The 13015-nt window shown below is 35.4% G+C and overlaps 1 protein-coding gene across 3 annotated transcripts in view; it reads left to right on the top strand.

Moving 5' to 3' along the window:
* Window positions 1-13015, top strand: part of LOC113063493 (mRNA-capping enzyme-like) — an 86681-nt gene that overhangs the window by 12095 nt on the left and 61571 nt on the right. For all 3 annotated transcript variants that reach the window (XR_003278694.1, XR_003278693.1, XM_026233941.1), the window contains exons 6-8: window positions 8837-9089; window positions 9212-9321; window positions 9952-10053. Coding sequence is in view for 1 of the 3 variants with exons in the window: in XM_026233941.1 (XP_026089726.1) it covers window positions 8837-9089; window positions 9212-9321; window positions 9952-10053 (465 nt within the window). In the remaining 2 variants the exon portion in view is untranslated. The remainder of the gene's footprint in view (window positions 1-8836; window positions 9090-9211; window positions 9322-9951; window positions 10054-13015) is intronic.

Raw genomic sequence — 13015 nt, 5'->3', positions numbered from 1 at the left:
TTAGAGTGATTTTCTGAAGGATCATGTCACACTGAAAACTGGAGTAATGATGCAAAAAAAATCAGCTTTGCATTACAGCAATCATTTACTGTATATAAGAAACATATATTTACATAGAAAACAGTTAATATAAATTGTAATAATATTTTACAGTGTTAAATGTTTTACTGTATTTTAATCAATAAATGTAAATAAGCAGAAGAGTCTTCTTTAAAAAATGATTTAAATCAATAATGATTTACAAATCACAAATGAAAGGGGCTTCATCTCATAAATTTTTCTGTTTTTGTGTGGAATCTGATTATGAATTTGAAATTTGAAATTATTCATAACAAAGAATTACATCTGACATCAGTGCAATAACAATTTATGCAAAAACAAATCATGTCACCTTTATTTATAGTGCTTTAAACAATACAGATTGTGTCAAATCACTTTATAGTATTAAATAGGAAAAAAGTGTCAATAATGCAAAATGACAATAGTAAACACACAATTTTCAGCTAAAGGCAGTTCATCATTGAATTCAGTGATATCACCATCCAGCTCAGTTCAGTTTAAATAGTGTCTGTGCAATCAAGTTGACAATATCGCTGGATATTAAGTGTCACCAACTAAGCAAGCCAGAGGTGAAAAGGAACCAAAACTCCATCGGTGACAGAATGGAGAAAAAACTTTGGGAGAAACTAGGCTCAGTCAGGGGACAGTTCTTCTCCGCTCAGATGAAACCAGCAGTTCAATTCCAGACTGCAGCAAAGTCAGTGGTCTTGTCCCAGTGTCCGTCTAGGAGACCAGGTCTTTACTTCATCTGTCTTTGGGGCTCATCTAGTTGACATAGTCTCCGCTGACATTCAGGGCTGTCGAGGTTGCCTCCAGGTGCTGATCCACCGTCTGGTCTGGAATACGGACTGGATCTGGAGGCTACGCTGACATCAGAATAAGAAAGAAATAGACTAATATTAGCATAGATGCCATTCTTCATCTACACTTCATCTACAGCGATATCATTGACTTGATTGCAAATTAAAACAGACACTATTTCAACTGAACAGAGATGACATAACTGAATTCAATGATGAACTGCCTTTAACTATCATTTTGCATTATTGAGACACTGTTTTCCAAATGAATGTTGTTCAGTGCTTTGGCGCAATGTATTTTGTTTAAAGCACTATATAAATAAAGGTGATTGATTGATTGATTGATTCTTCAAATGATGTAGCAATTATTTTGTGTGTTATTGAAAGTGGCCAGAGTTTTGAGAATGCAGCGGATGTGGAGGACTATAATACGATAAGAGCTTGCTCAATTACTGAGGTGCTAAACCATTCAGGGCTTTATAAGTCATAAGCAAGATTTTAAAATCTATACGATGTTCAATAGGGGGACAGTGCTGTGCTGACAGAACCGTGCTAATATGGTCATACTTCCTGGTTCTAGTAAGAACTCTTGCTGCTGCATTTTGTACCAGCTGGACTTTGTTTATTAAGAGTGCAGAACAACCAGTCAATAAAGCATTACAATAATCTAACCTTGAGGTCATAAACACATTAATTAATGTTTCTGCATTTGACATTGAGAGCATAGGTTGTAATTTAGATATATTTTTAGATGAAAAATGGAAAAAAGAAAGAAACCTGGCTTTCAAAGAAAAGTTTTTTTTTTTCAAAGTTTTTTTTTTTCCAGAATTTAGCAGTAAGAAATTACTCGTCATCCAGTTTTTATATTGACTATGCATTCCGTTAGTTTTTCAAATTGGTGTGTTTTGCCAGGCCATGAAGTTTTATAGAGCTGATTTTCATCAGCACAACAGTGAAAGCTAACACTGTGTTTCCTGATGATATCTGCCAGGTTTATTAGTCTATTCAAAAGAATGTTTTGGTCGATAGTGTCGAACGCAGTGCTAAGATCCAATAGCTCTAATAGAGAGATACAACCACGATCAGATGATAAGAGCAGGTCATTTGTAACTCTAAGGAGAGCAGTCTCAGTACTATGATACGGTCTAAATCCTGACTGGAAATCCTCACAGATACCATTTTTCTCTAAGAAGGAATATAATTGTGAGGACATACCTTTTCTAGTATCTTGGACAGAAAAGGGAGATTCGAGATCAGTTTGTAATTAACTAGTTATTTGGGGTCAAGTTGTGGTTTTTTAATGAGAGGCTTAATAACAGCCAGTTTGAAGGTTTGGATCTATGATGTCTATGGATGTTGGAATGTTGTTGGTTTAGATGATTTAACAAATTTATATTCTTCCTTTCCTAAAGTAGAGAATGAGTGGAATTGTTCCTCAGGGGGTCTATAGTGCACTGTCTGATGTGATACTGTAGCTGACAGATGCATGGTTACATTTTTATCTCTAATAGTATTGATTTTTAATATAAAGTAGTTAATGAAGTCATTACTGCAGTGCTTTTGGGAAATGTCAACACCTTGGTTTTTCGTTAATTTAGCTATTGTATTTAATAAATACCCGGGGTTATGTTTGTTTTCTTCTAAAAGAAACAATCGACTACTCGAGCTTGCATTAACCATAATGCTTACAAAGAGTTTGCAAGTACGATGTGAATTTTAGGATTACAAAATTGTGTGGAGCTGTTACTTTCTATGATATTATCTATGTTGTATGTAAAATTAAAATATGTAATGTAATAAATAATTAGGGTTGTGCCTGAAGCCGAATACCTTATTCAGAATGGCATGGATAATGACTTTAAAAACTAATAACGGACAAGGAATAATTCATCCTGAATACTCAGCTGAGGCTGGCACAGTCCGGTGTTTGCTAGATAACAGGTGAGCCAGGGGATCAGCGCAATATTATATAGACCTCTAAAGTCATGAGTGTGAAGTGAATGAATGTAAACTTTGAGTGAAAAGACCTCAAATCAAACACCTCATTACTGTTGCCTCTCTGTGTATCACTCAGAAATCAGAGCTTTGCAAGAATAATTTCACCTTGATAATACATCATAAATGTTCTATTATTTATATATATTTAAAATGCGATGATTTTACATTTGCTATTTGCTACGATATGATATGAATGAATGGAATAAGCTCAGTGCGCTCACCAATCAAACAGCTGCGTTGCGCGTCTGAGTCTCTCAAAAACCAAACCAGTTCTCTCTCAAGAGTAGGCTAATAATGAACTTAGATACGGATACATTTTCTACTTGTCCTGCATGTTTGCATCTTTATCTTTTTCTGGTTTGTGCGGCACACACGCATCTGTTTAGTGAAGTTCATTAACATTAAGATTTGCTTAAAGAGTTCTGCGTAATGAAATTGTGCGCATTGAATTGATTCAGTCGTGTGGAAATGATCACTTAACGTTTGTCATGACATCTCTTTGCTTGAATTATAAATATTATTTTAGAAATTAATAAATATTATTAGTTTAACATGACATACTTGTTCAGTGATAACTATGAAAAGAAGATAGGCACTTATCGAGTAACTGTATGACGTTGTATCCGAATGTAGATAAAACATTTTTTGTGATTGTTACAGATACAAATAATGAAAATTTTAATATGTAAAGTCATAAGTATAAAATTTTGACAATTTTCAAATGTAATCGTTGCATAAGGCTATGAATTGATAAGTGTTTATTGATTAAAAAACTATTTAATGTGTTTTCATTTACTATAGCATGAACCACGAGTAGGCTAGTCGAGTAATTCGAGTATTTTTTAAATAAAAAAATGTACTAGTATAAATCAGTAGTCTGCAACGCCTAGTATATAGTAGCCTGTACAAACATCACAGGGGATTTATCATTAACATTGGTTTCTCTGGATAATGTTATATGAAGCACCATTACTTCAAACGAGTTATACCTGAAGCCTGACCTCTGAGAAAAACTGAAAATGTTGTTATAAATTGTAGCAACACCTCCCTCTTTACCTTTTGGATTTGGCTCATGTTTATAAAAGTAATCTTGGGGGATAGAGTAAGTGTCACAAAATGTGTCACAACAATAAAACTAATGTTATAAAACAGGTTTTTCAGACTTTGAATTTGAATTAGATGAGCCAGTGGAAGCTGCTGCTGCTTATATCAGTAACTGCTCATCAGCTGAATTACTTTAATGCAACAAGTTTTGATATCACTGTCAACCATAAACAACTTACACGTCTACACTGATTATAACTCATTGCAACAAAAAAACAAACAAAAAAAAACCTTTCAAAGATTCCAATCAATGAAGCTGTCTGCACTGCAAGCACCTGTCTGTGACACGGGAGACAGAGTAGGCTGTATTTTTCAGCTATTATATAGATCTGTATTGGCATCTTAACACTCATGAAACCTTTCCATTGTTCATTATAGCGGATAAAAGGTTTTTTTGGATTATTGAAATGTTCTTCACCTTTTAATATTTATGCAGTTAGTCTCTTTGAGGAGCCCTAATTGGTTCTTCTATGGCACTGCTATGATAACCCCCTTTTGGAACCATTTTAAAGAGTGATTCTGTGGGACTGCAGAATCTCTACTGACATATTTCTACTGTTGAACAGTACACTCACACCCTAGTAACAACAGAGAGCCTTTACCCAAACCCACACCTACAGTGTCAAAAGAAAGAAAAGGTGCCGTTTACTTTTGTTACACACTCTTGGCTATGGATGAAATGGTATGAAAATGTCATATGATGATTATAGTGACCAAAATGAGCACAGTTATCACTGTTATTAGACTATTATAAAAATATGCTGGAAACGTTCAAAAAGTACTGAAGTCACAACAGATAAAAGCACTGTTTACTAAAATGTACTACATTCAGATTAAGTTTTCACAAACTTTTTTTAAAAAAAATGTTTAATTATACACCTCACAAGTCATTTTTAGGAAAAGGATCAGTCAAAATTAAAAAATAAATAAATTAAGCATTTTATCTGCTCCATAACCAATTCTACATAGGCTACCTTATTAGTTATGATTTTTAGATCTAATGGATAGATCAGCTACTGGTTAAGATTTACAACAAATGTTTGGTCGCGTTTTCGCATTGGTGTGAATAAAAACGGCAGATATGCTGAATGAAAATGTAACTCCACTGTCTGACAGCAGGTGGCGCTAATGGAACAGCAGAAATAGAGTTGTTTCCATGGTAACCTCTGTAAACAAAGCAGCTGGTTTTATAAACAATGCTTTAGGCATTGCACAGAGGGAAGACCAAAAGCAAATGACATTTAAACTTCTCTGAAGATAGTCGGTTCCCCCTAATGCATTCATAGATTTCATTCATTCATACATTCTTTTATATGATTTATCTTTCAGCATTCATGTCGTCTCACAAAACAAAACTTACTTTTTTAACTTTGATTAATGTTGAGCAGTACATATTTACAGCAAGTTTTCAAAATTTGCTATTCAAATATGATTTTAATGATCATTTAAACATTAAATGATTAAACTAATCTTCTGGATGTTTAATGTCAAACCGATAACCGTTTTTGTCATGTTCTCTATGTCATAATTACAACGGGAAACTCTGGATCTACTCAGTGGGAAGCTTGTCATTTAAAGTATCACGGTGGAAGATATGAAAATATAATTGTCTTTTAGTCAGGTTTTATGTGACAAACTTACCCATCGTTCTCTGTGGCATCACGATAATAACAGGAAGCACTAATAAAAACGTAAAACATTGCGTTGTTCTGGTGATCAAATGCCTCCAGTCTTTGTTTATAACTGAAGAAAGAAATGTGACAATCAGTTTCACTCTTACAGCAAAAAGTGTTCCTTTTCCAGAAGAGATTAGAAGAACCCTGCTGACGTCTTTCACTTTCGAAGAAGTTAAAAGTCATTTCTAAGTCTCTGAGTCTCCAGCAAACTTTCACGTTGTAATCTATAAATGGAAAAGCGTGGAACAGTAGTAGGTCTTCCTCGGAGCCATCTGTTGAAATTTCAATGAGAGCGCATTAAAAAAACATGCTTAGAAGTGAAAGCTTTGCGTCTATCACCTACGGTCAGTGTTCATGTTTGTACAGAGAAAGCGACATGGGGAACATCCTGAGCAGAATACAAAGCAGTGCTAGCTAATGCAGACTCACCTACTGTAACACTGTCTGATTAAAATCCAAATTGGACTATTTTTTTTTCTTCAAATTTTAACAAGAGAGGTCAATGAAACTGAAGAAAAAAAATGAGATGGCGTTTTTTTCCTCCTCCCCACAGCCTGGGTTCGGTATGTGGGTGTGAGTTCATGAACGCTGCCACGGCGAAGGCTTGGATCATGAATATTAATTAGGTTACACAGTCTTTGCTCTGTAGGCCTTCCTGATTAGCTGACAGGCAGGATTTGGAAAGAAGGATTGCCCCATGAATATTAATTTCTGGTGACTGGACTGGATGCTCTGGGAAGCTTGCTAACTGATCAGCATGACCTAATTAATATTCATGAACTAGGAAGCAGTCTGCCAGTCAAATTGCAAAGTACTTGAAGGCTTCATGCCTTCATTTGAAGTTATATAAATTAGGAATATTTACTTAATTTAGTTAATGTAAATTGTGTAGCTTTATTATCATAATATAAAATAATAACTCTTACTTTTAGTGATTCATATTGTTGCTAGCCAAAAAAATAAAGTTAGAATTAGGTCATTCTGTATACTGTACCCAAAGTATTTGTGAATATTCATTAATATAGCCTGCCCCAGTGTTTGTGTGCTTGTAAAATGATTAAATATACAAGATATGAACTAACTAGGTCATCCGCAGTAGTCCAGTGAGTAATGTCATGTATGAGAAACTGCTTGCAAAAATATGTGTGGAAAAATGCACATTGCACAATCTCATTAGGAACTGTTGCGCTGTTGGACAAATATAGATTCAAGCTTAGAGTGAGCAACAAAAGCTCACCAATTCCACAGAAATATTGTGCAGCACAACTGTTTTCAACATTAATAATCAGAAATGTTTCTTGAGCAGTAAATCATCATGTTAGAATGATTTCTGAAGATCATGTGACTCTGAAAACAGAAGGAATGATGCTTCTATTGTATAGAATATTACACAATATTACAGTTGTATACGTATATTATGTTTTTCAAAAAAAGAAAAATTCTGTACTGATTAGTTTTTTCCAAAGATACAGTTAATCAAATAAATGCAGCTTTGGCAGACAAAAGAGACTTAAAAAAATCTTAACAAGCACAAATTTATGGTAGTGTGCATAAGCATAATCTTCTGTTACATATTTTTGTTTTGTCGAAGTAAAAAGCAAGTTTCCTCATGTGTGTGGAGGCCAGCGTGTTGAGGTCAGTCTGAAGACTGCAGATGAGTTTCAGTGAATCTGAGATCACTGTGGTTGTTGTTCTTGATGTGTGCCCGCACTTTCTCACTGGAGTTTTTAAAGGAGTCAGTATTTTATACTGTTGTCTGAGGTCCACTTATGAAGTTTGCATTGTTTTTACATTCAAAAACATCAAAATCAATAAGCAAAAGGCTATTTTCTCTTCTGGTTTTGAGGCCGGCTCGAGAAACGCTGGTGTTCGCTGGGCCTGGTGTTAATAAAAGCTTTTATTCCAGTAACAAAGACGTTTTCAATTCTGATATTCTTTTAGGACAATGTCAAAAGCTCAAGTTGATTTCTCAATTCATGGCCCCTTTTATGCTTTTTTGTAAAAATAAAAAGTGTTAAGAAATAGAATTGATTTGACTGGTTTTGAGTTTATTTCATCGCAGCTCTGTTTTGGTAGGGTTTTGAACAGCACTGAATATATGCTAAATGCAAATAATGAAATGCTAACTAACCAGTTAATCGTTCAAATTTAGGATATAAAACCATTTCAAAACATATTTATTTCAATAATGGTACTGTTTTGTGTTGTCACTAGGTTCATATTTCGTTCCTGAAGCTGTGTAACAGACTATAAGAGGAGTTCCTCTAGAGCCTCTTCCACACCAGCTTTGGCTAATCCAAACTTCATCACATTCAGCCAAGCATGTTAGAAAAGGCTGGGTTGTATTGAGGAGGGGTTTTAAATGTTTAATTGTAAACCTTTCACTATACTTTAGTTTTTATTTTGATCCACAAGTTCATTCAGCAATTAATCTGTCATCTCTAGGGTGACTTGGCTAACACATATCGTATCATGTTATAAGACTGAGGCAGAATTCTTCAGTTTGCTTTTGTGGTGATGCCATGAATATAAACATGATATCTGGCAGCAAGGTCATCTGTCTTATCTCATATTCACTCATGCATTAATAATGTTTATTCAGGAGACGCTCAGCTTTATTGTAAGTGAGTGATTCCATTGAGATTTGAGCACAATTCAATGGTACTTTTTTTATTTTGCTATTGTTCTTCAGCACATTTCAGAGGTCAGTGACATTTATCACGGTTAAAAAGTCTTTTTATTGTTTAAATATTTGAATCTTTGCACAAAATTTAAATACATTTTGTAATTTATATTAAATGATGTATAATTCACAATATACACTACACAACAAAAGTTACGATTTTTAAAGATGTTTTTCAAAGAAGTTTCTTATGCTCACCAATTTGAACAAGAATTTATTTAATAAAAAAAACTGTAATACTGAGAAATATATTATTTTTTTAAAATATATATTACGTTTTTGTTCTATGTGAACAACAGTAAAGTGTAATGTATTTCTGTGATGCTACGCTGTATTTTCAGCATCATTCCTCCAGTCTTCAGTGTCACATGATCTTCAGAAATCATTCATTTTCATTGAATTAATCAACAGCTGTATTTTACTAATTGTATATTTGTTCATGTTTAATATTGTGCTGCTTGTGGTCACTGAAGCCAGTGCTGGAGCTCTTTCTGATTGTGTGTTGTGTGTGTCAGTATCGAGGCCGCTGTGGCAGCGTTCGCTCAGGCTCGGCCCCCGGGCATCTATAAAGCCGACTATCTGAAGGAGCTCTTCCGCCGCTACGGGGACGTGGAGGACGCGCCGCCCGCCCCTGCTCTCCCCGAATGGTGCTTCGATGACGAGGAGGATGAAGATGTGGACGATGATGGAAATGCTGTCACTCCGGGCTCCGAGCCCAGCTCCTCTCACTCCAGTCAGGGCAAGAAGAAGAAAGAACGACTAAAACTGGTGATTAAAAACTCGGTTCAGCACCTTCAGTCATAGTCATAACTGACTCTGTGTAACCTGGTCTGTTTAGTGTTCTGGGTGTGCAGATGTGATGGGTGTGTGTGTGCTTGTTTGTGTCTCAGCACGCTGTGTTTCTGGAGGGAATGTCTGTCAGAGGAGTCACTCAAGTCACGTCACAGCCCAAGCTCGGCCTGATCCAGAGGAAGTGTCAGGAGTTCTCTGAGTGGGACAAGTGAGTCTCTCTGTGTGTGTGTGTGTGTGTGTGTGTGTCACCACCCACAGAGTCTTTCCAGCTGTGAGCCTCTGTGACTGAATGTCAAGTAATCGAAAATGTTGAGATGGTGAGGACTGTAAGTGTGTGTGGGGCACAAATAAGACTTAACTTCTGATGTATTTATTTATTAAAAAAAAGGCATAATGTAATATCATGCTTAACTTTCTGGCTGGATAAAAAAAAAGCATAGGTCTGGGACTATGTTCTCTTTTGTGAGGTTGGTTGAAAAAAACTGATCAGGTTGAAGTGGACTAAATAATCTTCCTTTTTTTGCTATGATACTTTTACATTGATTTACATGTAAATCAATAACATGCTTTTAGGAAATGGATGTCTTTTCATTTCATGCTGATTGAACATGATCCAAAGAATATGTATTTGTGCTCTGAAGTGCCTGATAAGTAAAGGAACGTATGTTGTGCTCTATTAGTGGAAAGTGCTGAATTCTGTCGTGAGTTATCATCCTGATGAAACGAAAGCCATGATTACTTTCATCGATGAGTGGAGATCAATTATAAAACAACACAGCAATGTGTCCAATAATCCCGTTAGTTTTGTTGATGTGCTTGTCTTCACGTGTCTTGTCAGATCGGGGTTTCCTGGTGCTCAGCCCGTATCGATGGACCGCAGGAACATTCGTCTGTTGGAGCAGAATGTTTATAAAGTCAGCTGGAAAGCAGACGGCACACGGTGAGTCCAGCGCCGGAAGCTCAGGGGACTGAAGCAGTGCTACGCTAACACACTAGCACAAAGGCTCAGAGCTAGTAGCTAGCTACTCATGCTTGATTTCAGTGCTGTGTTCTGAAATGTGTCAAAACCAGTGTTGTACCTCACTATAAAAAACAAAGATAACTTAAAAAGAGATATTCAATTATGACTTTTTTCTAAATATTTTTATATCCATATTGTAGTAATTTATTTCCAGAGGCCCTTCTAAAATAAAATGTTGCTATAAATTTTGTTCCACCTTCTCTCTAACTCTTCCAATTAAACAGACTACTTTGGCTGCTGTACTTTTCTACATGCAAATATAGTGCATGAATTTGCTGATTACTGAATAGATGTTATGTAAATGTGAGAGGTCATATGTCAAGTCTCATTTAAACTATAAGTTGTTTTTGCAGCTTGAATTAACTCATGATTTCATCTGGTTTTTAGTTTTTAGTTCCGATATTTAAAAAGTTTGAGGTCAGTAAGATTTAGTTTTATTCAACAAGGAAGTATTAAATTGATGACAATAATGAAGTTTAGAATGCTGCAAAAGATTCTTATTTTAAATAAATTCTGCTCTTTTGAACTTTTTATTCATCCTGGAAAAATGTATCATGGTTGCCACTAAACTGTTTTCAACCTTGATAATAATCAGAAATTATTATTATATTATTATTATATTATAATATTACAGCAGATCACTTATATATTGTAAACATTATTTCACACTATTTCTGAAAAATGAAAAAAATAAATTAATGAATTAACAAAAAATAACATAATAAATAAATAACAAATAAATAATAACAAAAATAAAACAAGGAATTTTAAAACTTTGAAAATGATTTAAAAATGTACTTATTTAAAATAAATTAGAAAATGATTTTACATTAAAAAAAACAACAATGAAAATATAGTGCAATCAGTTTGGACATTGCACAGTGCTCATCCAATAAATGCTCAGCTAAATAGATGAGTTTTAAGTCTAGATTTAAATGTGACTAGTGTTTTAGCACATCTGATCTCTTCTGGAAGCTGATTCCAGCTGCAGGCAGAATAATAACTAAAGGCGGACTCCCCTTTGTTTTGTGTGAACCCTTGGTATTTCTAACTGACTTGATCCTAGTGATCTGAGTGCTCTGTTAGGTTTCTATTCAGTGAGCATATCTGCAATATATTTCGGTCCTAGGTCATTTAGTGACTTATATACGAGTAAAAGTACTTTAAAATCAATCCTAAATGTAACTGGAAGCCAGTGTAAGGACCTGAGTCAGAATCCTGGCAGCAGTGTTCTGGATGAGCTGCAGCTGTCTAATGGTCTTTTTGGGAAGGCCGGTGAGGAGCCCATTACAATAGTCCACCCTGCTGGTGATAAAGGCATGAACAAGTTTCTTCAATTCTTGACTGGCAACAAAACATCTAATCTCTGCAATGTTTTTGAGATGATAGTATGCTGATTTAGTTACTGCTTTGACATGACTACTGAAACTCAGACCGGTCTCCAGAATCACACCAAGATTCCTGACTTGATTTTTGGTTGTTTGACCCCTAGAGTCAAGGTATGCATTCATCTTGAGAACTTCGTCTTTGCTTCCAAATGCAATGACTTCAGTTTTTTCCTTGTTAATTGAAGAAAGTTCCGGGCAAATCCAACTATTAGTTTCATCAATTAATTGACAGAGGGAGTCAATGGGGCTGTAGTCATTTGGAGATAAGGCTAATCTGGGTATCATCAGCATAGCTGTGGTAGGCAATTAGGTTCTTTCTCATTATTTGACTTAGTGGAAGCATATACAGGCTAAACAAGAGAGGTGCAAGAATTGACCCTTGTGGGACTCCGCATGTCATGGACGTCCACTTAGACTTATGCTCTCCTAGACTCGCATAATAGCCTCTCTCTTCTAAGTATGACCTGAACCATTTGAGTACCATCCCAGAAAGCCCGACCCAGTTTTCCAGTCTCTCTAGTAGTATGTTATGATCGACAGTGTCAAACCCAACACTGAGATCTAGCAATACCAGCACCGATATTTTGCCAGAATCACAATTTAAGCAAATATCATTTGGTTGTCAGTCTCTCAAAAGAGGCAAAAAGAGTATGAGTGTTGTTTAAGTTACTGTTTATAAGGTTTGAGAAGAAATTCTGTATATCTGTGGCTAGTTTCACATTAAAAGCATGAAGGCTGTCTTTATAGATGCTATAGTGAATTTCAAGTTTCGTCTTCCGCCACATCCGCTCGGCTTTTCTGCATTCATAGTCTTTTCATAGTCTGAACTGCTGTTGATCTTCTCCAAACTGATTTCTGTCTGTTTGTTTTCTTACTGACTATTATTGGAGCAATATCATCAATAACATTCTTATCTTTTGAGTTGAAGGAATCAAGGAGAATATCAACAGAGTCTGCAGAAATGCTTGGTGTTAAATATATAGCCTCCATAAATAGTACACTTGTCTTGCCTTGCCTTTTCTTGCCTTGTTTGGATCAACTATAGAGTGTTTTATGTAGATGGCTGCACATTTATATTCTGTAAGCATGGAGAGCTACCATTCTACCACAGAGTTCAGTCAAACACACATGAAGCAGCTAATCAAGGTGTTCAGGTTACTTGATAATACAGGCAGAAGTTAGGCTTAGACAAGATGAAGTTAGGCTTAGACAAGATGAATTAAATCTGTCTAGAACTGGTTTAGGTTCTTTTTGGCTAATTTTAGCTGAAATTATTAACATTATGCTTACATAATAAATCAATTTTTAAGACTATTCTTTTGATGATCTTCAAAATATCTTCAGTGTGATTTTGTGCTATTTCTATAATGTTGGAGTCTATTTCTCATAGAGGGCTATTTAATGATGGTCCAGGTCATTTTAGGGCAGTTCTGCATGAGTTTTTCTGCTGTAATGATGTGAACTATCTCTATGAGCTCCTGCTGGCTCATGTG

The sequence above is a fragment of the Carassius auratus genome, chromosome 45 (genome assembly GCF_003368295.1).
Source record: "Carassius auratus strain Wakin chromosome 45, ASM336829v1, whole genome shotgun sequence".
NCBI classification, from domain to species: Eukaryota; Metazoa; Chordata; class Actinopteri; order Cypriniformes; family Cyprinidae; genus Carassius; species Carassius auratus.
This window is presented reverse-complemented; position numbering and strand designations above follow the sequence as displayed.